The 26,274-nt window shown below is 38.7% G+C and overlaps 2 protein-coding genes across 8 annotated transcripts in view; one reads left to right on the forward strand and one right to left on the reverse strand.

Moving 5' to 3' along the window:
• LOC309706395 (inositol 1,4,5-trisphosphate-gated calcium channel ITPR1) overlaps positions 1-18,944 on the reverse strand; it is a 73,579-nt gene extending 54,635 nt beyond the window's left edge. For 2 of the 7 annotated variants that reach the window (XM_082532902.1, XM_082532900.1), the window contains exons 1-8: positions 18,684-18,942; positions 17,727-17,839; positions 15,088-15,158; positions 5,231-5,340; positions 4,486-4,572; positions 2,970-3,128; positions 1,664-1,762; positions 849-932 (exon numbers count right to left, since the gene is read on the reverse strand). In XM_082532902.1, coding sequence (XP_082389028.1) covers positions 849-932; positions 1,664-1,762; positions 2,970-3,128; positions 4,486-4,572; positions 5,231-5,340; positions 15,088-15,158; positions 17,727-17,818 — 702 coding nt within the window. In that variant the 5' untranslated portion in view covers positions 17,819-17,839; positions 18,684-18,942. Of the gene's footprint in view, positions 1-848; positions 933-1,663; positions 1,763-2,969; positions 3,129-4,485; positions 4,573-5,230; positions 5,341-15,087; positions 15,159-17,726; positions 17,840-18,683 lie in introns of all 7 variants that reach the window. The other 5 variants (XM_082532904.1, XM_082532903.1, XM_082532898.1 and 2 more) reach the window with 4 other exon arrangements.
• A 284-nt stretch (positions 18,945-19,228) lies between these two features.
• Positions 19,229-26,204, forward strand: sumf1 (sulfatase modifying factor 1). The gene is made up of 9 exons (XM_082532907.1): positions 19,229-19,629; positions 20,237-20,410; positions 20,517-20,591; positions 22,762-22,844; positions 23,002-23,124; positions 23,432-23,546; positions 24,796-24,909; positions 25,002-25,061; positions 25,626-26,204. The coding sequence occupies exons 1-9, from the start codon at positions 19,339-19,341 to the stop codon at positions 25,725-25,727; spliced, it is 1,137 nt and encodes a 378-aa protein (XP_082389033.1). The 5' UTR covers positions 19,229-19,338; the 3' UTR covers positions 25,728-26,204.
• The last annotated feature ends 70 nt before the right edge of the window (positions 26,205-26,274 follow it).

Genomic DNA, 26,274 nt, shown 5'->3' on the forward strand with positions numbered 1-26,274 from the left:
AATAAATTCTTTACAAATCCTACCATGCGAATTCATGGATTTTTTTTTCACATTCTGTCTCTCACAGTTGAAGTGTACCTCTGGTGCAAATTACTGACCTCTGTCATCATTTTAAGTGGGGGAACTTGCACAATCGGTGGCTGACTAAATACTTTTTTGCCCCACTGTAATTTTTTTTGTGTGTGTTTACACTCACTCTTTCAAATAGATGCAAGTAAAACACAGCAGAAAATAAATAAAATCAAAGACTAGCGGTCCTGTTGCTCTATTTTCACCTGTAAAGCAGGAGTAGGGTAGGCGGAGGTTTACCCTGGTGCAGGTGTGCCGCGGCGGTCAGTGCCGCGAGTTTCTCTGTGAATTTCCCATTACGTCGTTGCGCACTCGGAGCTTGCTTGGGAGTTTAGGGGTTTTTTTCGCTGTAAAAAGACGTTTTCTTCCCACGCACAATGGACACTAATGTTTTTGTCACTTTTTATGGAATCAAACTTAAAGTAAGGTCAGTACTTCCACGCTTTAAACGCTGATACTCTCTCCCGTACTCGATATATTATCCACTGTTGATCTGCAGACAGCTGTTGTCATGAACGTCGCACTCGCTTACGTCACTGTCATGAGACGTTCTCGCAAAAAAAAAAAAAAGTCATGGTTTTAGTAACGCAGTGTTCCTACGGGAAAGTACCGGTAATCGAATTACCGTTTTTGCAATTGTAATCCCTTACTTAACTCATTACTTGAAAAAAAGTAATCTGATTACAGTAACGCGTTACTCTCTGGTTATAACACATATGCAATGATTTTCTAAAAGCCATAGACAGTTTTTCTAGGCTGGTTTCTACTGTGAGACAAACCCCTTTAAGAATGGCATCCTGATTGTCACTCCATTTCATAAACAAGACGATCTTCCAGCTGGTGTTACAGTTGACTGAATTCACCTGAAAAATAAACAATCAGAAGAATGTGAGTTGTAGCATCATGTAGTGACACTAGACCTTTCATTTGTTTTCTCATATTCTCCAAAGATCAAAAAAACAAAACATAAAATCATCATAAAATCATTTATTTTGAGATTAGATCAGAGACCACTCTTATTTAAAGATAATATCTAAATGTATTGTGCATACGTTGGCATATATTGCCAGAATCAGTACTTGTAATTCAGTTAATAATCTACACATGTCGCTAAGTCAACGCCAAAGAAACTGATATTTAAAAACCTATTTTAACTGTCTAGTAAACATACTACTGTAAATATGAAACTAACTAATACAACATATCAAACACAGAACTGAACTTTATTCCTCTGGTTCCTCCGTTGGAGTCTGTTTGATGCCATTAACATCCAAGATTTATGTTTTCACTTTATGTTTAAACCACTTGCAGTCATCAATGAGATACAAAAGTTTTTGCGTTTGCTTTTCAAAAAGAAGAAAAATAAAAGCACTTATTTCTTAATCTTTTTGTGTTTCTACTTAATGCCCTTTGATAAATTAATGAAAACAATGTTGCTTAGTAACACAGAGCAGAAAAACAGGACAACTCTCCTAACGTATTGTTAGTTTTAGCCTTTTGTTTGATTGCGCTCAATCTAAGGAGGACACCAGAAGAAGCCTGCAGTTTAACAACAGTCAGCTGTCAGCCAAGCCGGAAAAAGCGCTAATCATACCTCATTGCATCCTGGATTATCCACGAGCTGGTGTGTGCTGGCATGAAGCGGCTGACCAGCATTCACTGGGTTCAGGACCACTTTGTCCCCGATCACCACCTGCCATTAAAACAAAGAAAAAAAAAGAAAACATTAACAAAAAAAATAATAGTCTTACTTCTCTACGCTGTCTTAACTATAGTTGTGCAGATTCATTGTTTTATTTCTTTTATCTTTTACAGCTTTAAAAAATATATATTTTCAAATTCTGTGACGTTTTAAATTTTATTGACATCCCTCGACTTTCATTTGATTCTTGGTACTTCCATAACTGTACATGCTCTGGCTGCTTTGTAAAATTTGTGATTCTTTGACTTTAAGGAGGTTAAATTGACTCAATCTATAGTAAACTGTGTCAAACGACTTAGTTAAAAAACATCTGCCAATGACATGCACACAGGCAATGGTCAGAGAGTATCGCCATCCATTTATATGCCACTGCACTGTCTATTCTCAGCAGGTTGAGAGTGACTCCAATTATCTTTTTGTTCTTGACCTGCTGCTTAGGCTTCATGCCATAACTCTTCTTTTTTTTTTTTTGGGTTGTATGGAAGCCCCAAACGCAATTTCATTGTTCTTGACAATGACAATAAATAAATAAATAAATAAATAACTAATTTGAGAGGAGCTTAACAGGGAAGCCTGGACTCCACTGTAGTTCATTTTGTCCTTGGACAGCAGCCTACTACTTCCTGCCGTAGGACAGAAGAGCTGTTGCCAAAAACAGCTTTGTGATCAGAGAAAGTGGGCGCGAGCTGAATTCTGTTCAGGGATGTGATCAAACAGATGCCCAAGAGTAAGGCTAAGGAGGGCAAAGGCAACCTGCCTCTTAAAGGCCCCATGTATAATATATCATTACGAGTTAATCTTTCAAATAATTAATATTAGTATGAGTTCTATCATTTAAAAAAATGTAGATAATGCCTGTTTTATCTTCCCTGCAGACCTGTATAACCGACGTCTTACAAACATACCATAAATCTGGCTGAAAGTTTAAAATGGAAAAATGAAAACTTACAATTAAGAAGGTGAATATTTTGCTTAGAACTGATGGCTATGAAAATAATATTAAGTACTTGTAGTTTAATATCTCCTACTCACACCATACTAATATACTACTGCACATTAGTCACGTCATTCTAAAGGGATGTCTTAAAAATACAGGATTAAAAAAAACCTCCCAGACACAGTTCAGTTGTTTGCTTTGCCTTACACTGAATTACATACGGTATAGTGGCAACACACTCTTATCTACACAATGACTCACACTGTCCCCAATGGAGCGAAGTTTGTAGAAGGGCTGTATGTAGAACCAGGAACCCTCATTTCCAGCAGTGTCCAGCATCACCCTCATGGCATTTTTCTCCAGCAGTGCCGGCAGTCGTTTGTTCACGGTCAGATATTTGTTGCTCTTCAGGTGGAGGAGCTGAGCAGAATTACATTAAACAAATGAAATGAATTAAATTCATGGCAGACAAATCAGAGGCTGAAATCTGGTGTGAGAAGGGAAGTGTGTTTGATGGACATCAGCCTGTGATCAAGACACTCCTAATAGTGTCTGATGTTTATATAATAAAGTTTATATATGATATGAAATGGAGAGATTATTTGTCATTAATTTGTTTGTTTCCAGTATCTTTTGTTAAGGATCTTTTTTAAGGTCACTTCAGTTTAGTTTCATTAGTGTGCAGCATGAATTTCAGTTTAGGGGTATTGCAAAACAATACTGTAGTTTGTTTTTTAACCAAACTTCAGCAGTTTTTTAAGTTTAATTGCACTTAGCCATAATACCTACCTTTAGCAAGCTTGCACTTAAATACTTTTAAAAACACTTTTAATACTAACTTAAATCTTATTAACCTACTATTTCCATTTATAAGGCAAATAACCATATTTGGTAACTTCAGTTGGACATCAAAACTGGCCTTACAGGCCTGCCAGCCTGAAGAACCACATGGATTTCTCCCAGGCAATCAGCAAAGATCAGGCTGCGTGACTGATAGCGATATAATTGCATCTGACTAATCAGCAGAGGCCTGGAATTTTTCAAACTTCAGTGTTCTTCTGGAATTCAGGAAATTTTGTTTTTTCCCCACTTTTATATCCTCCTAAACCAATGGTCATAACACTGAAACTAACATTGGCAAGATGATGAAACTCACACCTTATGTGGTTGAATAGTTATGCTAAAGATTGGTGTTGTTTGTATAAGATTTCTAGAAATTAGTGAAAAATGGCAGCACTATATATGATCATATGACCTGTTCCTGTAAAACTAGTGCACGTGATACAATTTAAAGCATGTAGCAGAAAAATATAGAATGACAGAAATAAGAAAATATTGTGTGTTTTTCTTATATTCCTTTTTGGAAAACATCAAAAATATGTATTTGAAACATAAAAAAGGAAAAATCTTGAAAAATGTGCCTTTAATATTCTCCAATAACAAGTGAACTCTTATAGGTGTGAGGCACCCCTTGGAAGACTGTTACATATATTTAACAAACATGAAAAAACAGAGAGAGAAAAATAGTGTGTACACAAAATCACATGTGGAATAAATATAAGTGAGTTGACACATGTCAGCACAATGTAACATATACCCAGTATATTAAAATAGGAATCCTAAGAAATTCTATGAAATGTCTGCTTGTCTTTATAATTTCTATTTAATCAGTTTATTTCTGCCAGTGATGACTAATGTCAGTTGAATGCAAACTAGGTGTTAGTTACATCAAAGTTTGTGTGACCAGCTTGTAAACAGCTATTTCCCAGAGACACACCTGAATGACATTTCCATACTGAATCACTGTTCCAAGAAGCTTTTTGTTTTCAGAGTCGTTCTGCTTCTTCTCCAAGTCAGCCGCACTCTGAGATACAAAAGAGAGATGAGAGAGAAAAAAAACAAAACAAAACCGTATCTAACAGCTATTGCAACATAAATCACTGCCAACACTCTTACACAGTAATTCCAAAAGACGCAATCATGTTGGTTAGCCATTAACAAGGCACCACATTATTAACAAAGTTCTTAGTCAAAAATATACGCAGCAGAGACTTTTAGTTAAAGCTCAGGCTCACATTTCCATGGAAACGCAGGCACGATCGCAATCTTCCAGTTTATGACTGTGTAGTCAGATTGCAGATTGCTTTAAATGGTAATGTATTGCAGCAGAAAAAGGGAAAGGAAAATGTAGAGGGTGGAAAGATAGGACAGTAGTAGGGAAATGTCAGAAAAGTCTATAAAAGGACTTCTACTTTATAAAATACCTGCAAAACCTTTAAAAACCCACCTGAAACTGTGACACAGAGTGCACACAATCGATAGAGTGATACACTCACTATGCTGTTTTTTAATTCAGCGTCTACAAAGTCTAGACTTCATCAAGACCATTTAAACCCAAAAAGTTAAAATAACAAAAAAAAAAAATCTGACTCTTTCTTTAATGTTTATCTTGGGAGCTTTTGGGAACATGGGTGTTAACTGCAGTGGTCTGTAGTACCTGCTGGGAGGTTCACTTCACTTACATGCAACTTGTTAAGCAGCACTGACTCTGTGTTCCCTCCAGGTTTCGCCGCTTTCCAGAACTGCTTCTGGGCTGAGTAGCGGTTCATGGGACACAGTCTAAACAGACAGTCTGCACAGAGATAGAAATCACTGGCTTTAGCTGAAAAACTGGATCCAAAAACATGTAAACATGCACACACACTCAAAAAGAGATATATGTGTGTATCATTTAATCACATTAAATATCATTTAATCATATGATTTCTAATGACATCATGCTGGTGCACAGTCTAGAAACAATTCAATTATGTAAATTAAATAAATATATATTTATTTTTAAAATCTGTTTTTAATAACTAACATTAAAACTAAAATAAAACCCAGGAAAGAAAAATAAATTGGTCACCCAGGGCTAAATCGACATTTTTACTAAATATGCATATGTTCATATAACTTTGAAAAAAGGCAAAAAACGATCAGTCCAGATGGTTATAAAGAGAGAAAATGGTCACAATTTACTCCGTCTGTTTCTGTCCACATTTGTCTTCTCCAGTCACTCCTTCTCTTCTCCTCCATTTAATACAGATGGAAAATATACCTCTGAGTCCAATGCAAATAATTTGTGTAACAATTTTGAAAAAAGAAGAAACAGAAGAACAGAAAAAGTAAAAAGATTACACATGATTCTATTTTCCCTTTATGGCTAATGACTGTTCGTACATCTCCAAGTCTTTTCATTTCACAAACTGGTGGATCCTTACCCAGCCATGAAAGCTGGGTTCACTGATGTTAGTGGATATGTGACCTGCTGTAGTCAGAATCCGTCCACATCAGACGCTACATAATGTTCAGTTCTCAAACCAGTTGAAATCGGAGCAAATTCTCAAAAATGGTTTTGGTTGTATACCACACTTATTACAGCTGACAATGGTAAATTAGTTAAAAATCAAACAATGTGTACAAAATATATTCATCTACTGGGAGTAAAGCCTGGGAAGGTTGGTGCTGTGTGGAAGATGGGTAACAGCCACAGCTCACACACAAACCAACAGCGTGAACAGCAAAAACACCACAGTAAAAATTATTAAAGACACTCACCTAAATAAATTAGACTTTTTTGCCATTTTAAGTTATGTGCTCAAATATTAAATAACCACAACATTTAAGCACACGTTATTCTTTCAGTTCTCCAGAAAAAAAATTCACACATGTGTGTTCCTGCACTTCAAAAGCATTAATAATTTGCCTGCATGAAGATCAAAGGTCTTTGTCTGCTTCACGGAGCAGTCATCACAGACAACACAGCATGTGTTTGTTATGTGTGCTTACCAGATGTATGATCATAGTAATGTATGGTTATAAGCTGTGGTTGGACTACCACACACACACACACACCTATGTGTCTGCAATGTGATCCAGCAACACAACAAGTTGTAACTGTAGCAACGATGATTTGCAGCTGTCATCAGGAGTCTCTGATTTTGCTGTTCATTTGCATAGATACTGCAAAAACCGGTCTGCAGGGAAACTAGTGTTTTTTTTCATTTGCATGTGGATGCAGTTTTAACAGAGTTCCTCTTCTATCCTGGGAGACTTCCTCTTTTGTAACAAGCTCTACAGCAACTTCAGTTGAATCCCTCAGAGACTTCCACAGGATGAGTACTGATAAAGCATTTCGCTGCAGAGTTATAGCCGCTTTCCCTGCTGAGTTCAACTACAATTCGACAGTGACTCCTCCCTGCGAGTCCTGGCTTTCCTCTGACTTCACCTCTCATCAAACCACAGCTTTCTTTTCTAAGAGGATGAAAAGAGGAGAAAAAAGGAGCAATGTGTCCATCCTTTCTCCATTCTCTCTCTTCTTCAGCTCTAGTTGCAGTAACATGACCAAATAAGGCCGGCCAAGAAGGGGAGTGGGATGACTGAAAGAGAGAAAGGAGGGTGGAGACTCCCCAGCCCTATATTCTGTCATCTCTCCTTCTCCTTTCTGAATTCCTCCAACCATTTCACACAGAACTTGTTCCCTCGGAGTCAACGTCTCCGTCTGTGTCTCCTAAATTGTCCTCGGGCCTCCCTTAGCCCCTCCCCATTAAATATGGTTTACTTCTTGGCCCAAAACATGGTTAGAAAAACAAAGCAAAAAGGAAGTGAAAGAGAAATGAGAAAGGCCAGAAGAGAATGAAAGAATGTAAGATAGAGCACAGAAAGGTCAACTAAGTGGAGAAATTGAGCTTTTAGATATAATCAGTGTGCGTTTATGTGTTCCACATAAATCAAAACATACAATAATGGATGTGGCTTTAACTTGTAAACATAAATGAAACAATGAATACATATTTCACACAGCCTGTTTCACGCGCAGCACTCCATGGAAAATATTTGGTGCATGTGACAGATAGATGATCAGCTAATAGACATTTACCTTGCATCACAGCCAGCTGTGAGGGGAAACGTGCTATTTAAGTGAGACAGAGGTGAGAATTTCTTCCAGGGTCACAGATTTCTTTCTTTAGCATGCAAGTACACAATTGAGCTCAGAAATAAATCTGTCTTTGATACTGGCCACCTCGTATGTACTTATAAATGCTGACCTACAATTGTTTAGCTATAAGGCGGGTACATGATAAAACAACTGAAAAGGCTAAAAGCCTATCTTAAGTCATATGACAGAAATCTTAAGCCAATGCAGAAGAAGCACTGGATTTTTAATATATACACATCTCTTTTCATTGTTTTGTAGGACGTCCGTAACTAATATTAGTAATAACTTTGTATCGCACTTTTCAAAACAGAGTTTCAAAGTGTTTCACAATTTGATTAAAGTAACACATAAGTATACATATCCCAACATCATTCCTGCATACGCACTTCCACATACACAAATAGATGTAAACCAAGGATGGGGAAAGGATTAAGAGAAAGCTAGCCAATAAAAGTGAGTTTGTCAGAAGTCGTTTAAAAAAGCCGACCTGATAGGCTGAGGAAATTCGGTGGCTAGTGCCCTGTGCTTGCTCACGCACAGCCACAGTGACATAGAGTAAGTTATGCATGAATGGGCTGGACATTGATCTACTGCCAGTCAGTGTGCTGAAAAGGGTAAATCCACAAATCACCATAACATGTGCAAAGTATGAAAGCAGCTTTAAGGCTGGGTTCGTATTCACGCATATATTCATAGTTATTCAAAGTCCTCTTCCTCCATCTCTCCCACACACAGTGCTGAGTGATTCTTGACTCACAGCTGAAGATGGTGTTAGATTGTGACAGTGCCTTAGAGTATAAACAGAGAACAAGTGAGCTGCGAGTGTCACACACATGCATATGTGACTTAACTTAGCAAATAGCATAAACGTTGCAAATTCGGGCATCTTTTTAAAGTAACGCCACCATCTAATGTGACAACAGTCTGAAAGTCAAAGTGAGGCAACAAACTGACTATAAGAAGACATTCACTGACAGTAAATGGGAGACGTCATGGAAAACATTTTATTTCATACATCAGGCATATTGTATCAGCTGGTTGACTCAACAGAAGTATGTGACTGAAATGATTGTTGTATCTGTGCTGGTTTGATTTCACTGTCAGACTGGTTTTAAAGACAAGGTTATGAGAAAGTCTTTTAGATGCTGACAAACTTCCGCAGATTAAAGAGGATCAAAAGGACGACGCTTGAAGCCGTGCAGCCAGCAACTGAAGAAACTCTAAGGGGCTGTAAAGCACACAGAGATGATTGAAAGTTTTATTACAGCACAGAACTGCCACCATACTTGGACGGCAGGATGAAGGTACGACAGCTTCTCATTCAACTGAATGACAACATAAAGTTGCGCACTTCACTGTAGCTGAAAAAAATAATAAATTGGAAATTCAGCCTTTCACTTTATCTCCTCTTAACCGTCTGCTACCCTGTCCAAAACACAGTACTGGATTTTTTAAAAACTACGCTGAACAATTTACAAAGAAGTAGTAACATAAATAGCATCTCCTGCAGTAAATATACAACATAGTCTAGCTCAGGAACTGGGGAAACATAATGCATTACACGTTTTCTATTCTCTGCTAAATCTGAAACATCACCAACAATCTGGCTTGTATAAAGTGCTATTCACTGCATCCCTCTTATCCTGTTGGAGGTATTATAGAGGAAGCACTTGTAGTGCATCTGAGACAGTAAATGGATCTACTGACAACAGCTTCCCTTCACCGTTTCCTGCAAGACCTCTCATCTCAATAGGCAGGAGAGGAATTTGTGCAGTTGTTAGCAGGGGAAGGGGGACTAAAGACAGGCCCGTTTCTGGTGTTTATCGCAGATGAGCCACCCAGCGTTTTTCTGCAGTCCGTCTGTAACAGCATCAGTGGCTCGGCCTGACAACAGACAAGTGGTGGTAAGGAGCTGGCACTTCAAGTATAATTGAGTCTATTTAAATGTTTCAAGTTATTTCAGGTAAACCAAGGCATGAGTTGTGATAGGCAGGAGTTGGCAACATCTGAAGCCAGCACAAGAAGACGCTGCCCAGTGTAATGGCCTTCACATGCTACTAGTTAAGCAGTGAAAATGTCAGAGTACAACAAGCAAGCAAAAAAAAAAAAAAAAATCATTTGTTGTTCAGAGACCTGTTTTGTTAATGGAGTCCTTTCTAGTGTTTGTTTCAGGTTTCTCACACCAGAACTTTATAATTAACACTATTCTAGAAATAGACCAGCAATTATATAGCACTTTTCTAGTCTCACTTCTCAAAGCACTTTAGACTACAACCCAGAATAGGTGTGGTTAAAAAAAAAAAAAAAAGCAATGCTGTCACACATCAAACTGACAAGCATCATTTTACCATGTTCATAAAACAGGCAAATAAACCAAATCTATTAAAAATTCAGAAAAAAAAAAAGAAATAAAAGATAGTTTGACTGAGAAATTATATTTATCAAGTATTTAATGAATATCTTTCATACAAACTATGACCATTCTGTTATTGTTATACAGTGTTTTACACATTCTCTTTACAACAAAGATAAATGCAAATCCACACTATGGGGCTTATTATAGACTTTTTTAGAGTGGTACACAAAGGTCTATTCAAAGCTACAAAGAGAAGAGTGTTATGAATACCCACAGCTCAAAACAAAATTTTAGGTCAGAGTCTCACTCACCAGAGACTGTACACATGTCTCAGATTTCAGCTGTTTATTACATGACGTGCCAAGAGGTCTGATTGGTTAATACAAGTTGAGTCAAGAGGCAGCTTTGGCTCTTAGGAGAAATAAAGGCCAGTGTGATGATGACAGTCCCAGAGTGACAAAGCTAAAGTGTGCCATGTTTACATGTAGAGAGTCCCTGTCTCTTAAATTTCTTTTGTCAAGTGCCCATATACAGTAAATAAAATGTATTGTATGTTTAGTACATTATTTGTCATGTCAATGCACTATCATTACATGGGGGTTTTGGGTGGAAACCAAAGTATTTTATTAATTAAAGTGCTGAATAAAAAGGTCTAAAAAAATAAATTAATTAATTAAAAAAATGGGTTGGAACGTCAAGATTTATACTCTTGGCTCCAAATCTACAAAATGCTAACTACCATCCATATAACCACATTGCTGACAACATTTAAATGCAATGGCAGGTGCATAAAATATAAAAGAAACAGCTGTTAAACTGATCCAAATGACTCCTAATATGTCAACAGAGTAAGTAGCTAAATAAAGGCTGCCTAAGTCAGCTAGAAAGACAAGGTTTCTACAGACACTCGTTGATTGAAAGTATCTGCCAGTAGGTCAAGTTTTCACCATCAATGATTTAGATAAGGGCCTTTACATACTTTGTCAGTCTTAAATATGCATTTTCAGTCATAGAAAAAGTGACAGTTCTGAAGGTTTTGCAACAGCTAAAAGTGAAAGTTGCAACAGATTTTAAAGAGGAGGGCATTTTTGAATAACGCAGCTTTCCTCCACATGTAGTAACTTTGATGAAAGCAACTGATCTGACTGGTTGTGCAAGAGAGCCTTAAATCACAGTGACTAGAACGAAACACAAAGCAGTCTCTGCCTTAGATGTGTGTGGATGTCGCTCAGTGTGTGTGTGTGTGTGTGTAGCATGTGTGTAAAGGTATCTGAAATACTGTAAAGGTGAAATGCAAAGAAAAGGCTGATGTCTAAGCCTATGGACAAAGGCTTCACGAGTGGGAGTATAAATTGTGTGGAGAGTGCTCATGTTTACATTAGGAGGAAATGTTAAGCATACCTCAGCAGTGACCGTATCACAGAGTGAACATGGCTCGTCTGGCCTTATTGCTCTTATGGTGTCCACTTAGTGGGATTATCACTACACAACTGGGTCTCTTTCCAGCTGTGCAACTCCTCATAGTTTTGGGGGTGGGGTGGGGGGCAAACAATGAAGACATGTATTGTGAACACATACATGAGTTTGGCAGCTGTCAGATTTTTACGTTTTACGATTGGTTTTCCCCCCCCCATGGTTGAAAAGTAAATTTTCACCACATAGCTCGTGCTTCATGCATATGTCACAGCTAAAAGTTAAATGTGTCAATAATAAAATGAACGTCTTCCATGTACTTGTAGTTTCCTTTTAATCCTGGTTCACTGTCACATTGACTTAAAAGGGACACTTTCATACAACAGAGCCATTGTTAACGGTGTTTAAAAACACCGCCGCCTTTTCTTCTTTTGACATCTTAAAGTCTCTGCTGTGAAACGCTCCATTTCTTTTCTCTTTACAGTATATGCTATACCATTAATGGGACATATATTGCACACGTTATAGCAGATAAGTAAGTACACTACCTCTTTCCTATTTGGCTCCTTACAGAAACAGACTAGTTAAAGATGTCTCTGCGAAACCATTCACAACATTCTGAAGCCAAAAGACCCAGGGTCATTTCAAAGAGGTACTACAGGAACTACACTTTAATGAAGCTATAAAATTTCAAACAGATTATTATGGTCAAACTTGAAATGCGCAGGCCTGAGACACCCTGATGTTTACTCCATTTTACATCGTCCAGGCTTCTTTTCATTGCATCCTACCTGCCTGTATAAGGACATGTCTGCTTATTTGCATACCTTCGCTTAGGATCCAAGAAATGTCATAGGGTTGCTATTTTAAATTTTACAGGCTCCAAGTCCATTATATCATTGCTGTTAACACAGAGTTACTTTGTCACATTTTAAACTCTACCAGAACCAAAAGGATTATAATATTTGTACAGGTTAAGTAGTACTCTACATTTTGAGTAAACTAACCTTTAAGGAATTTGCTATGTATGGTTTTACTGGAACCTTCTCCAGGTGGCTTTGTCCACATCCATTAATAACACCTTTTTCCCCTCTAGCAGACACCCAGAATCCTCTCTCACTGGCATTAAGGCCTCTTCTGATCAAGCTGACACAGTGAATGAGTTACTAACTCCAGTTAGACACAAAAGGTCTATATATTGCCAAAAGTATTCACTAACTCATTCAATCATTGATTTATGTGTTTCAATCACTTCCATGGCCACAGGTTTATAAAATCAAGCACCTATGCATGCAGACTGCTTTTTCAAACAAACGTGAAAGAGTGGGTCAGGCTCAGTAATTTCCAGAGTAGTACCATGATAAGATGCCACCTGTGCAATAAGTCCAGTCATTATAATTTCTCGCTACTTAATATTCCACACTCAGCTGTTAGTAGTATAAACAGCCAGTGCTTGGGATCATTGCAGTCCTAAATAAAATAAAGCTTCTGCAGAGTCTTTCTACGTGGTGCTTGTATGGTGGAACAAAATCTGACCTCTCCTTTCTGTATTCATAATTCCATCAGTTTTGACAAGATCCAAACCACGACAGAGCCTCCATGATGTTTTACACACGACCGTAGATGATCAATGTCGTATGTCTCTCCTGACCTCCTACACATCATTAGGCCTGCCACTTCTTCTTTTGTCCAGTTTCATAAATGTTTTTAAGGACATGCTGTACAACAAGGCAAGACATCACCTTGTTGGAACAGATATACAATTTTATGTGTGTCATACTGACAAAAAGTGAACAAATAATGTATTTTTGCGAAAGGCTGCTAAAAAAAAAAATAAAAAATGCCTGAAGACACAATTTCAAATTGGTTATTTGCTAAATTGTCTGTTATGTGTAGACACAGCAATACTTCATCCCTTGTGCTCGGTGTCTTTTTATCCTTGGTTAGTGTTAAGTGGTGTAAAAAAACCGAAAGCGAAAAGGTTGAGAAGGTCACTTATATAATGAAAGACATTTAAACAAACAAGAACTCCTATCAGTAATACATGCATAAACACTCACACACATCATATATAAACAGTTCATATACAAAAATAAATAATAAGTTAAACCATGTAAAACACAAACTAAAACGTGAAAAAGTAACAATCTTGGAAGTTGAAGGCCAATATTGATTAACACTGTGCAGAAGAAAACTATGCTCAGTATCTGCCAGATTACTGAATGGAGCTGAAGTGAAATAAACTGCCAATTTCCAAAGAAAAACATTGAAAGACGTTCGGAAAGCCTGGAGAACTATTGCTCAAGAATTTTAAGAAATTGCAAGCCTGGCTTCTTGGAAACAAAACATAATGAAAGGAGGGCTGACTCAAGAATTTTGCACAGTAAATGGTAAATGGTAAATGGCCTGTATTTATATAGCGCTTTACTAGTCCCTAAGGACCCCAAAGCGCTTTACATATCCAGTCATCCACCCATTCACGCACACATTCACACACTGGTGATGGCAAGCTACATTGTAGCCACAGCCACCCTGGGGCGCACTGACAGAGGCAGTCATTAATGACTGACAGAGTACAGTCATTAAGACTAAAAGCAACACAATAGTTGAAATCACGCCCAGGAAGAAAACATGTCAAACGTTGCTACTTTGTAAGTTAATAGACTTATCGTATCACTGCTCCATTGCTAAAGAACAGGTAGATCTGACTATAATTACACGGCTATTCAGTTTAATGAATGTGTTATTTAGATGTTTTATGATCCCCAAGACAGTGTTTAGCCCTATTCTCACACCTGCAAATGCATCTGTATTATATACTAATGGGAAAGTAAAGAACTAAAAGACAAATAAAATAATTCAAATGGATAAGTACTCATATGTCTTATATGCTCAAAACGTACAATTCTGAAAGGCTGTAATTACTCTCTTTTGTAGGCTTTTATAGAAATGGCCGATACAATTACTTTGAATTGCCAATGAAAACAAAGAACCAAGGAAGACTACATTTCTCTCTTTCAAAAAACTTAAATTAAAATGAAAATCTGAATATGCGGTTGAAGCTCTACCAACGGTCTAGCTATATTACATTTTCTTTAAGTGTCATCCAGCAGCAGCAAGCTAAAGTGCACGTTTCTTATAAATGTGTACCAGTGCCTGTGACTGCTCAGGCCTTCAATCATATTCTGTGTACAATGTTTAGCCAGCTCTCCCCAAAGGACATAAACCTCTAGCCTGAGAACTGCAGGTCACGAGTTCTACTTCCTGTATGAGAACTAATAATAGCAAATTCACCCAAAGACACAGCTGAAGGATTTTTATTTAGAAAACAGATTCTCAAGTGGGTGTTTTTTTTTTTTTTTTTCAACAAATCAGCAGAAGAGATGACTCTCCATCTGCCTCTACCTCCACAGACCTGTGCGAGCTAGGGCACACAGCTAATAAATACACACACACACACACGCCTGTTTGAAGTCCAGGAGGCTGAGATATTGTGGCTGTCACCAAAGAAACACAGCATAACACATTCAGCAGCAGGTCTTACACGCTTCACAGTATAAACAGATAGGAGTTAGTGCTATGAGGAGGAGTGTCACGAGGAAGAGGGGAGATTAATTTGCTCCTCTTACCTCTGAACTTCTTCGGCGGGTTGTTGAGGTCCCCAGCATCAGGCTGGATGACGCAGCGGTCATCCACCAGGCTGTAAATACGGACACATGACACATGTAAGCGCTATACATATAATAAGATCATATCCCAAGTTACCATGACAAAGCTGGCAAAGCCCCGAGCATAACAACCACAGCAGCAATGAGGAATAGTTAAGTTCACCTTTAAAGTTGTTTTTTTAAACAAGACTCGAATAAGTATGTAATCATTTTCTTATTCTTCTATTACAGTGAGCTGAATGCTTATGAAGTTTGGACCATTTTAACAAAAATTGAATTATCTGCAATTAGGCCATTTTGATGTTTATGATATTTTTAGAGCTCACAATGAATCAATTGGTACAAAAAAATATTTAAACACTACTTAATTTAAAAAGAAAAAGTACCAGTTGCAAGCTAATTTCAAAAACACTGCATCAGTTGAGTGTGTTTGATTAATAATTTTATAGCACAGCAATGATCGGAACATTTAAAAGGCCAGGAGGAACAGAGGGTTGATAATACTGAGACAGTCAAAGTGATCAACACCACATTTTCAGAACTACAACTCAGCATAACTGGTCAACATTTCTGCAGATGTACTAAGATTGCCATTGTTCTTGGATATCAGAGTCACTGTAATTCATCATTCCTGTGGGTTTGTGTTTAAGCTTACTGTGTATGTGCTAAACAGAGACTCAGGCAAAAAAGTATCTCCAACAAAAGCGTGTGCAAAAACTCTACCTTTGTTTCATGAATTATCTGGGATCGTTACATAGTTGCAGCATGTTTTAGCCTCCCCTTCCACAAAATAAGGAAATATTCTGGATTAAATGACCGGTGGCCAGACAGGAATTTCTGGTGACAAATTTAGCTTTCACTGGCTTAGAATAACACTTGTCTGGACACAGGCCAAATCCCACATCCACTTTCAGCCTTCTGAAGTTGCCCAAACAGACCTCACTGTTCCATCAGCCTGCACATCTCGAGGAACAAGACCGACTACAAAGGGCGAACATACCCATGCGTGTTAAGACAAATAACAGCAGAGTGCCAAATTAAAGGAAAAACTCGCACTTTTTCACCTCAAAAGTGAAGGCATTCAACTGCTCCACTATACTGTGGAAGCTCTAATCTCCCTGACCCCTTAGAAGGAATACTAACTGCAAATCAACACAAAGTTGTTGCTGAAAATAACATGAATCACATGCGCTGACCTTTGCAGTTACCAGATCTAAACCTAATTTACTACGAGAATTAGCCTTTGGATCAACATGTTAGTCAGTTTTCAACACCAGTATTGTCAAAACACCAAATGAGGGAGTATCTTTTGGAAACACGGTGTTGCAGCCCTTCAGTGGAGTCTTACTGAATCAACGCTAAGCTCTGCTGAAGTTAATCTGGCATCAAAACTCCTTACTGTACTTGGGGGGGGGTCGTCACATGAGCATGCTTCACAGAGGTCAGTTATTAACACAAGTTTAATAGTTACACCTCTGCACAAACAGGATGGGTCCTGCTAAATACTCAATGCACACAGCAGCATTTTCCCCCCAAAAAAAGAAGAAAGAGAAAAATGTAGCCTTTCATTTGCTCATATAGCCCCCTCCCCTCTGCAGCTGTTGACTTGGACTGCTATTTGAGTGAAGAAAAAGAGTTAATGTGTACAGAATTTTCTCAGTATGGTGTCTTACTTTAAGGGCAGTTGATCTGCTGCTGAGTTGGTGTTTATGCGTGGAGAGGATGGCTTCTGGCCAAAACCGTCATGACAATTTTCTAAATACATGTGCTAGCATGTGCGTGCGTGTGTGTGTCTATGTGGGAAGCACATGAACTCCAGAAAGGCCACAATGTCTCTATAGTGACTCAGTCTTCGCTGTAGGTCATTCCATTTTTCATGAGCCAGGAGGGGAGGTCCAGGACACTGAGCAGATAGCCCTGATACCATTACTAATGCTAATGCCATGGTTTACCGTCTTGTGATTTCCTGATGGTTCATACCAGCAAAAACATTAATGCAAACTTTCTCTTGTTGCTTTGTTTAGATTCAGAACAAAGGGGAGAGGTTAAAAGCAGCACAACTGAATCTTACTGCGCTTGTGATATTTCTGTCATATCCTAAGGCCAGTATTTCAAGCAGTAAGCCAGTGTAAGTAATCCCAACAGACAGACCATATCAAAAATATGCATTTTACAAGTAAGGAGAATTGATGGAGGAAAATGATGCTGTGACTGTGTGGGCAAATGAGTGGCTTGCCAACAGTACCACCAGACCATTTATTGTCTTCTAACTCCACCCTTCCAACCCAGGCCTGCCCCAAACTTTAGCATAATCTGCATGTTTTTTGCATTTGTTGCAACAAATTACATTCACTACTTAATCCCATTCCGAGACCAAATGATGACCCTGTCGCTGCGTGTAAGCAAACACGTGCATACACAGGCATCGGACTAAAGGGAAGAAATGTGCTTGTTCTCGACTTTGTCATCAAAATGGTTAACAGTTGCTACTACAAGTGTGATTTCCTCCCTTCCAAAAACTGCTGGCTCAGTATCATGACTGAGCAGCATTTTTTAAGAAAAGTGTGAAGTGGGCCCTCCACACAGGCACAGGGACATACCCTAGGGTGCTGATGAAACCATTGGTTGATCCCTCTGCATACAGGGAGCAGATGTCCCCAATGTGTAGGAAACTGGACATTTTGTCCGACATGTTTGGCACACAAGGGAGCACCTGTATAGGAGAAATTGGGAGAAAATATGGATATTATTAGATCATTTAATATAACATGCCTGTCATGGACACATACCATCATGCATTTATTCAGTATCCATATGCAAATTAATAGTTCCAAGTTAGAAGCAGTTTTCAGAGAGCGGGTTCCCTTGCAGGTGGAGACCACACAAACACAACTGTCAGGCTGCAAGGATTTGCATAGAGAGGAAGAGAAAATGTCTATTAGATGTTACTGTAGCCCCGCTGGTGTTGTGCTGCGCCTTACATGTTTAGGAGCTGCAGCTGCCAGCGAGGTTTATGCACCTGCAACAGGTCATGGCCACTGAAAGCTGATAGAGAGCAATGCAGGTCCCCTCCACTCAGGTTATCTGCCTGTGTGTTTTTCTTTTTTCTTTTTTTAAGCACTGCCTCTCACTGAGGTCGATAAAGCCCCATAACAAGTTATTTTGGTAGCTTTCCGACCGCCGTTTGTTGCAAGCCCGACCAAACGATCAACGATCACACAGCAAAAGTTCGGATCTTATTCATCTAAGCACCGAAGCGCCAGCGAAACTTGAGAAAGCACATCCAGCGTTAGCATTGTAATCGCGGCTCACTATCACATTGCTTCACAGCAGCCCGAAATCATTGTCGGTGTAAGATCCACCCGACCGTGATACAATCTTGTTGGGCTTCTCTTCAACAAAAATATTATTCACTAAAAAGCGCCACTTTTGAGCTCTGAGGTTTTTTTTAACCATTTAAGGAGAACTAAATCCTTTTCCCCCCTTTCCGCTGCGAGAAGATAGACATATGAAAGGAGGATGATGGCAAACTGCTCAAGTTAAGCTCTCAACTTTACCTCGGCTGTGCTCGGGTATTTAGCTTTCTCTGGGCCAGCTAAGACAACATGACTGCGGTTCTCCTCTCCTCCGGGCCGGGGGATGACATCCAGGCGTCAGCGACTGTAATAATCCAGTTTTTTGACAGCTCGGACACCTTTCCGCGCCTCTCAGTGCTCCCGCAGCTTGTGCTCACTGAGGCAGGCAGGCAGGCTGGTTGAACTGCCTGGCTCACTTCCACTTCTTCTTCTCAAGCGGCCGTAGTGTTGATAGCTGGGAAATGATGTCCACGTCGCCCCATCCTACCGCTAAGAAAATCTGAGCTGGGTTATCACTCCTGCTACTGCGCTGCCCAGATTTATACGAAGAAGTCTATTTTTCTGTAAAAAAAACAAAACAAAAAGGTCAAAAATCTGTGTGATTTTGGGCGAATAAGTCATTGAAGTGTATTTCAGATAAGCGATTGTATTAATATCATCATACACCCCCGGATGTAGCTGTATTTGCGAGCCGTGATCAGAATTTGCAGTGTTTTTGTGGATTAACAGAGTTTAGTCCACAGCAAACATTCACTTCGGGAAGGAAAGGGTTACGTTTTGTTACACTGTAGCCAGCTGACTGACCACGTGACTTTACGGAAGCAACAGTGTCAACATCATGCATGGACCCTGAGCTATGCCTTGGAAACAAACCATCAAAATGTTGCGTTATTTCACCTTATTGTTCATATTTGGATGTGTGAGCAAAGTGTTGTGTCTTCAGAGTTCATGTAGCGCAGAACCTCCAGGCCCGGAAAGAGCGGCGGGCTGCGGTTGTGATAAGCTGACTAGAGACGCTCCAACTGTGGATCCCTTGGACGAGGATGAGGGTAAAGCAGCTTCCACAGATCCTGATCTCAAATACTCCAAAGACGCAAATGACAGGACGAATCAGGTGCAGGACAATGAGCGGGAAACACAAAGTCCGGTATGTTGCGACTCCCGTTACAGAAAAAAAAAAAAAACACCGCTATTTTGTGAGAGTGTGGAGATAAGGTTATGCGTGCAAAATGTCATAAAGTTGTTACCAAAGTCGAATCTGATCGTTCTTGGAACTATTAGGCCTCCTGAGGTTCCCATGCATAAGCAAGGCCTTGTAGCCAATCAGCTGCAACACAGATCTGTCGATTAACACCAAAACCAAGGGTTGCAAAATTGTGTCCACATATGTGCTAATTTTAGTTGTGTGTTTAAATAAACCATAACACCATGTGCTGTAAATATGACTTGAATGCAGAAGCAGGAAGTTTGACAGCCTAGCCTTTGTTTCCTGTAAGTTACCCTCTTAATATTGCACATTTGTGGCACTCTGGTGTCATATTTTTTTTATTTCTACTAGTATTTCTATTATTTATAGGTGGCTAATAACTTAGATTTTTACTAGATATATTATAGATCTTCATTGTTTTATTGTGTTCTTTATTGGTTGTTATGATCTTGTAGCTCATAAGAGTTATTAATCCTGAATCTACATTCCAGTTTCTAGCACAGTTTGTTTGCATATGTAAATAAAAAATTGTACTTGTTCCGTGCAGATGGTGCAGATTTCTGGAGGGGAGTTCCTGATGGGAACAGACAACCCAGGCATCCCCCCAGACGGTGAGGGCCCCCAGAGAGTGGTGTATGTGGACTCCTTCAACATAGACATCCATGAAGTCACTAACCAACAGTTTCAGAGCTTCGTCCTTGCGACAGGATATGTGACTGAGGTTTTAAAAAATATTTAAAAAATAAAACAATATTTTTCTGTGAGTGGTTTTCATTATCCTGGTGTTGTTTTTTGCCCATAAAATCTGTGTCTTTTCTGATTTTTAGGCAGAGAAATTTGGAGACTCGTTTGTTTTTGAGGGACTTTTGAGTGAGCCAGTGAAAAGCCAAGTCACTCAAGCAGTAAGTGTACCACTGAGCAGGCGACTTACCTGTGCAGCTCACTTTTTACCTGCTACATCAGTTGTAGCTTTGAAGGAAGACATGTGCAGGCTACATGTCATGCTTTCGATTTCACTGCACAAAACGAGCACACAGTCAAAGATGTGCTCTACATTAGTTTGCACTTATGCAACGATCTAACAAACTATTTATTGCTTACACATAGATATTGGTAGCTTGCAGGACTAGAGGTCCAAGTTCACACACTATGTTTAGTAGACAACAGTAAATATAAAGTGTTGTAATAAATGTAACCTCACAGGCTTTCATGCTGTGTTTAGATGTCTGTAAATGTTTATGTGTAAAAAAGCTTTTTTGTTCATATAAGTACATGTAGCTAAAGTTCCCAAAGGGAGTTTTTCTCTCCCACAAACAACACTGATGCTGAGCTAGGTCAAAGGTTTCATTTGAACCCCATGCTTTTCTCCTTTGAGTTCTCTATATCACATTTTCATCATGCCCACCTTGTGGCTATTTTATATGCCCTCAAACAAAGGTATGAGCAGTCCACCCTTTTTTGAGCCACTTCTCACACTCTAAAATGTCCCAGTCACAAGAAAAGCACGCCAAATTTTCTGTTTTTGGCAGCAAAAGAGGAAACACAGGAGTCTTTATGCATGCTCTGAATCTGAGGACACAGTGGATCGGCTTTATTTTTGATGTCAGGGTCCCCACAACAGATGGAAAACCCTAATGTTAGCTTGCTGCATGACAAAATGTGGCTAATTTGTTTATCAAATGCCCAGAGGCTTGATAATCCAGTTCTTCGGCATGTGACAGTTTCACCTACAGTCGTGTGCTTTGCAAAAATAAAAAATAAAAATATCATGCCAAATAGGAAGAAGCCTCAAAGCACCTCCTTCACAGAAAGTCACCTTAAACAGTTTTTACCTGTCAGCTGTAAAAGGTTGATGGGGGTACTGTCGTCACCCCGCTAGGTGGGCAGGCAGGTGGCGTGAATACACAAGTCTGTAAATGCAGTAACTTGATAAAGAAGTAATGTAGAAATTTTAAGTTGATGTTTTAGGTGTATTTACTAGGAGGCGGAGGGGTAGCACTGGCAGCTTCCAGTATTTTTATTTTTATGCACACAGGACTGAAGACTTTTACCACACTTCAGCAGCAACATGAGTCGATGCACTTTGGAGCGTGCTAAAGATAGTTTTTGTGGTTTTGGACAGAACATTTCCAAGAGATTGTTGTTTGATGCTTCCTGATGTTTCTAGTTTTCACTGTGTGTTCATTACATACCTACAGCTTGACAGGTTTACCTATAGAAGTCTTCTGTATGACCCTCAAACCTAGAGGCTTCCACACATTTACCCATATGGCACAATAACTTCACTAATTACTGCTAATTATTTCCCAAAGAGTCCCAGTTTGAAAGTTATACATTTGTTGGATTTTGGCAACAAAGTTCTTTATTCTAAAAGTGTGATGCTGTTATTAAAGTTACACATATTTTATTATAAAAGAGTGAGCCAAAAGTGAATGCAGTCCTTATATAATGTGTGACAGGTGAGTGCAATTAAGGACAAGCACCACACCCAATCAAAGGTGAGAGAACTAAACAAGGTGCATCTGGTGAAGTGAGTGAGTGGGTGGGCTGGGATGTGCTAAAAGGTGGGTCTTTACAACAATTATTGTGCACATGCATGTTTCTCTATAGCTATCTGAACCTAAAATAAAGTCATAAATGTATAAATGACCACTTTAATATAATATATCTCACATATTTACATTCAACATTTTAGATATATTAAAAATTAGCAGCACAGCATCAATATTAGCATCATGACAAATGTTGTTCTTGGGAACTGTAAGCTGCTCCAGTCAAATAATATTAAAATAAATAAGGCAGCCTTTGACAGGGATTGCATTTTATAAATGCAGCACAGTATGTTTTATTCATTTAAATAATTACATTTTAGTTTTAACCCAGCACCTTCAGAGAGCACGTTTTTGTCTTTAGCTGGACGTGATGATTTATACTACAACTGTTTAAGAGTGTTGAAAATGGCCTGTTGTTTGAGGAGTTGCACATCAGTGGGCTTTGCAAGAGAAAAACAGAAAAGAAAGTGTGAAAAGCATAATGCGGTCCGTAACAACTGTTACTACCATTTGTTGTTAGGTGGCCGCTGCCCCTTGGTGGCTTCCAGTCAAAGGAGCCTCCTGGAGGCACCCTGAGGGCCCAGACTCCAACATCACAGACAAGTAGAAAAACTCTCTTTTACTAAAAACTTCGTAATGTTTTCAATAATACGCTCCACATTTATATAAAACACCTATCAAGCATCAAACCTTCACTCTTCTTTTATTTATGAAAAGATGATAAGGGCTCGGTAAATTACTTTAAATCTGTGTTTTTTAGGCTCCATCATCCTGTTTTGCATGTCTCGTGGATAGATGCTGTTGCCTACTGCTCCTGGGCTAACAAGAGACTCCCTACAGAAGCAGAGTGGGAGTATGCCTGCAGGGGTGGCCTGAAAGACAGGTAAGATGTTAACTGATGATGATGATGATGCATCATAATCAGAAAACACATTATTGATCCATGTAGGGAAACTGCTTTGTTACAGTTGCTTAACACACAGTTTATAAGAGGGGGAAATACTAACAAACCTCTAGTCTGAAATGTGCATTCAAAAATGGGAATAATAACAACGTATGACCAAAGTGAGCAGAAGATTCATAAGCACAAATGCAAAAGGAACTTTTCTGTGAAAGATGTTTGAAAATGTGCATTTCCTACATGAAATATGTCTCAGATTACTTTCCTGGTATACCACGCCTACATTTAGACTTTATCCATGGGGAAACAAGTTGAACCCTAAAGGACAACACTTTGCTAACCTCTGGCAGGGAGACTTCCCCACACACAACTCTGGAGAAGATGGGTATATCAAAACTTCACCGGTAAGAGACACAAGCAAGAATGAAGAAATGCCATAGTTATGGGTGTGTTGAGGGATCTCATATTTCAGGTTTAGTCAGAAAAAGTTTGGCCCAGGAAAATACTAGACATAATTACGCATTCCAAAGCTCGATGAAGTCACAAAAGAAGCTTGCAGCCTTGAGAGATTACATAGATTACAAAAAGACAACATAAATCCAGTCTTTCTTCACAGAGGCAACTTCATAGTTCCAATTCTAGTATGAATCCTGAATATCCGATTTCTGTGTGAAATCTTTAAGAGTATACGGTGTTGATGTAAAATGATATTCTAATCTGCATTATGTCACCTTGTTAGGGTAAAAGGCAGTCACTGATGTTGAAGTAATAGGGGAACTTGAGCTCAGTTAAGAAATCCCTTTAGTTGTCCAGCGGGTTTAGAGGTTTGATTTGTGTTTCAACATTCTGCTTTCTGCATTAAGATAACAAAGCTTTTCAGTTTCCATCTACCATGTAAATGCCCAGTCTTTTTTCCAAGAATGTCACTGAACCCATCAAACCTGTAAAGTCAACCCTCAGCTTCACTAACTTGACACTTTTTTTGTTTACGTAACTTAAAAATCTGTGCATGTGTAAATAAACAATTTTCTGCAGTCATCTTTTTTGCAAGTTATTTTAACAACAATGAACAGTATCTTACTATAAAAGAAAATCTCTGTGTTTGTTCCTTTGTCTACAAACTCCTTCTATACTGGGAGGAGTTAAGCAACCAAAATAAGTTTAAAGATTCTTATCTATATCAGATATTATAGTGTCATCATGTTTTCTAGAAACTACTTGGCAAGGGGCTAAAATGACCCGTTTTATGCATTTAAAACCTATAGCGCCTCATAATAGTATCATATCATTGGTATTTCATGTCTAATTTATGTTCACAAAAGTTGATATAGTTTTTATTATTTATGTATTTATTCATTTTATTTTCTCACTGTGATTAAGGATATCAGTTTGTCAGCAGCACTAACAGGCCAAATAATACTGTAGCATTAGCGTGTTCTAATTACCATAATATACTGTGTGTACCATTGAAAGACACAAATATTCATGCACAATAGTTCTTCAAGCCACAGGGCTTAAATATCCTTTAGATAGATAGATTAGACTACTTTTAGAATTAGTGTAGAATTTAGAAATTAGAAATGATAATATTAACAATAATGTATTTTTAAAAACATTGCAGTAAAGTGACAGTAGTGCCCTTATACCCTACAGGTGATGTCCTTTCCTCCCAATGCTTTTGGTCTGTACGACATGGTGGGGAATGCATGGGAATGGACAGCAGACTGGTGGACTGTGCATCACACCACGGACCCGCAACGCAACCCAGTAATGGCAGATTACATTCAGGCTTTTGTAATTGTCGTGGGTGTTGATTTTTTCTTTTTCTGTAATTATTATCTACCATTGCTCTCTTTCAGATGGGGCCTCCCTCAGGCAAAGATAAAGTGAAGAAGGGAGGGTCATACATGTGCCACAGGGTATGAAAAAAATTATGTTAAACATCCAGTTTTTTAAATCTGAAATTTAAAACGTGGTTAATTATTTATTTGTTTAATATACCAAGGGCCTCACTCACTGGGATTTTGTGGGATTTTTTGGAATAAAGTGATCAGTGAAAGTAAAGCGGTTCTGGCTGTTGGAGAAACCATGTTATTGTTGGAAACACTGAATCCAGACAACTGATATTAGCATTTCTAAGAGGAAGTAGGGTAGCTCTCTGCTCTCTGTTACTCTCCACCTGTGGGATAACAAAGGGATAGATGTATTCATTCTTTCCTTTCTGGTTCATGGGGCTTTTGATGCTAGTGACAGCCTTGTCACATGTTGACTGGCCACAGTTTTCTTCTTGTTTCACATTATAGTTACACATGTGAGGGACCCGAGAGGTCAGTGATTGGAGACTGTGCATAAGCAGGCTTTCTACAAGATTAATATCAGTAGTCTTGACTATCAAACAGTAAAATATCACAAAGCAGTGTCTGTTACTGACATTATTCAGTTCATTCACAGTACATTTCCCCCCCGTTCCCCCCCTTTTTCAGTCTTACTGTTACAGGTATCGCTGTGCAGCAAGAAGCCAAAATACACCGGACAGCTCAGCTTCTAATCTTGGTTTCCGCTGTGTTTCTCAGGAGAAACGATAATCTCACCTGCTTGTCTTAAACACACTTTTACTGAAGCTGCTGCCTAAACCTGTTGTTGACTATGCAGGAAGGACATGCAACCTGTGATCTGTGATCTCATTGCCAAACATCTGAATATGATGGACAGTAAATCTTCTCTACTATGATATATGTTCACAGTATTCTCACTTTTTATAGTTTTTCAGATGTTTTCATAAGAAATGAATGGAAAAGCTTTCTCTGGCCACCTTTGAGCACTGGTGGGAAAAATATTAATAATTCAAGTTACTGTACCTTTCACTGGAACAGATTAGTGTGGGTTTTCTTTTATTGTTGCCATTATCAGCTAAAAGCTGGTTGTGCTGAAAGTAAATCTTAATGTACAGAAAATGACTTTGCTGTAAAATCATTATAGAAACTTGTACTTTTTTTGCTCAAAATCACTGTTTCATATATTTCCATTATAAAGTTGTTGTAATAAAGCAGTATTTCCTCTTTTTTGTATGTTGTATTAGTTATGTACTGAAAGTAAAAGCTTTGATAAACAGCCATATTAAACATGATTAGT

The sequence above is a fragment of the Aulonocara stuartgranti genome (genome assembly GCF_965226115.1).
Source record: "Aulonocara stuartgranti genome assembly, chromosome: 5".
NCBI lineage: Eukaryota > Metazoa > Chordata > Actinopteri > Cichliformes > Cichlidae > Aulonocara > Aulonocara stuartgranti.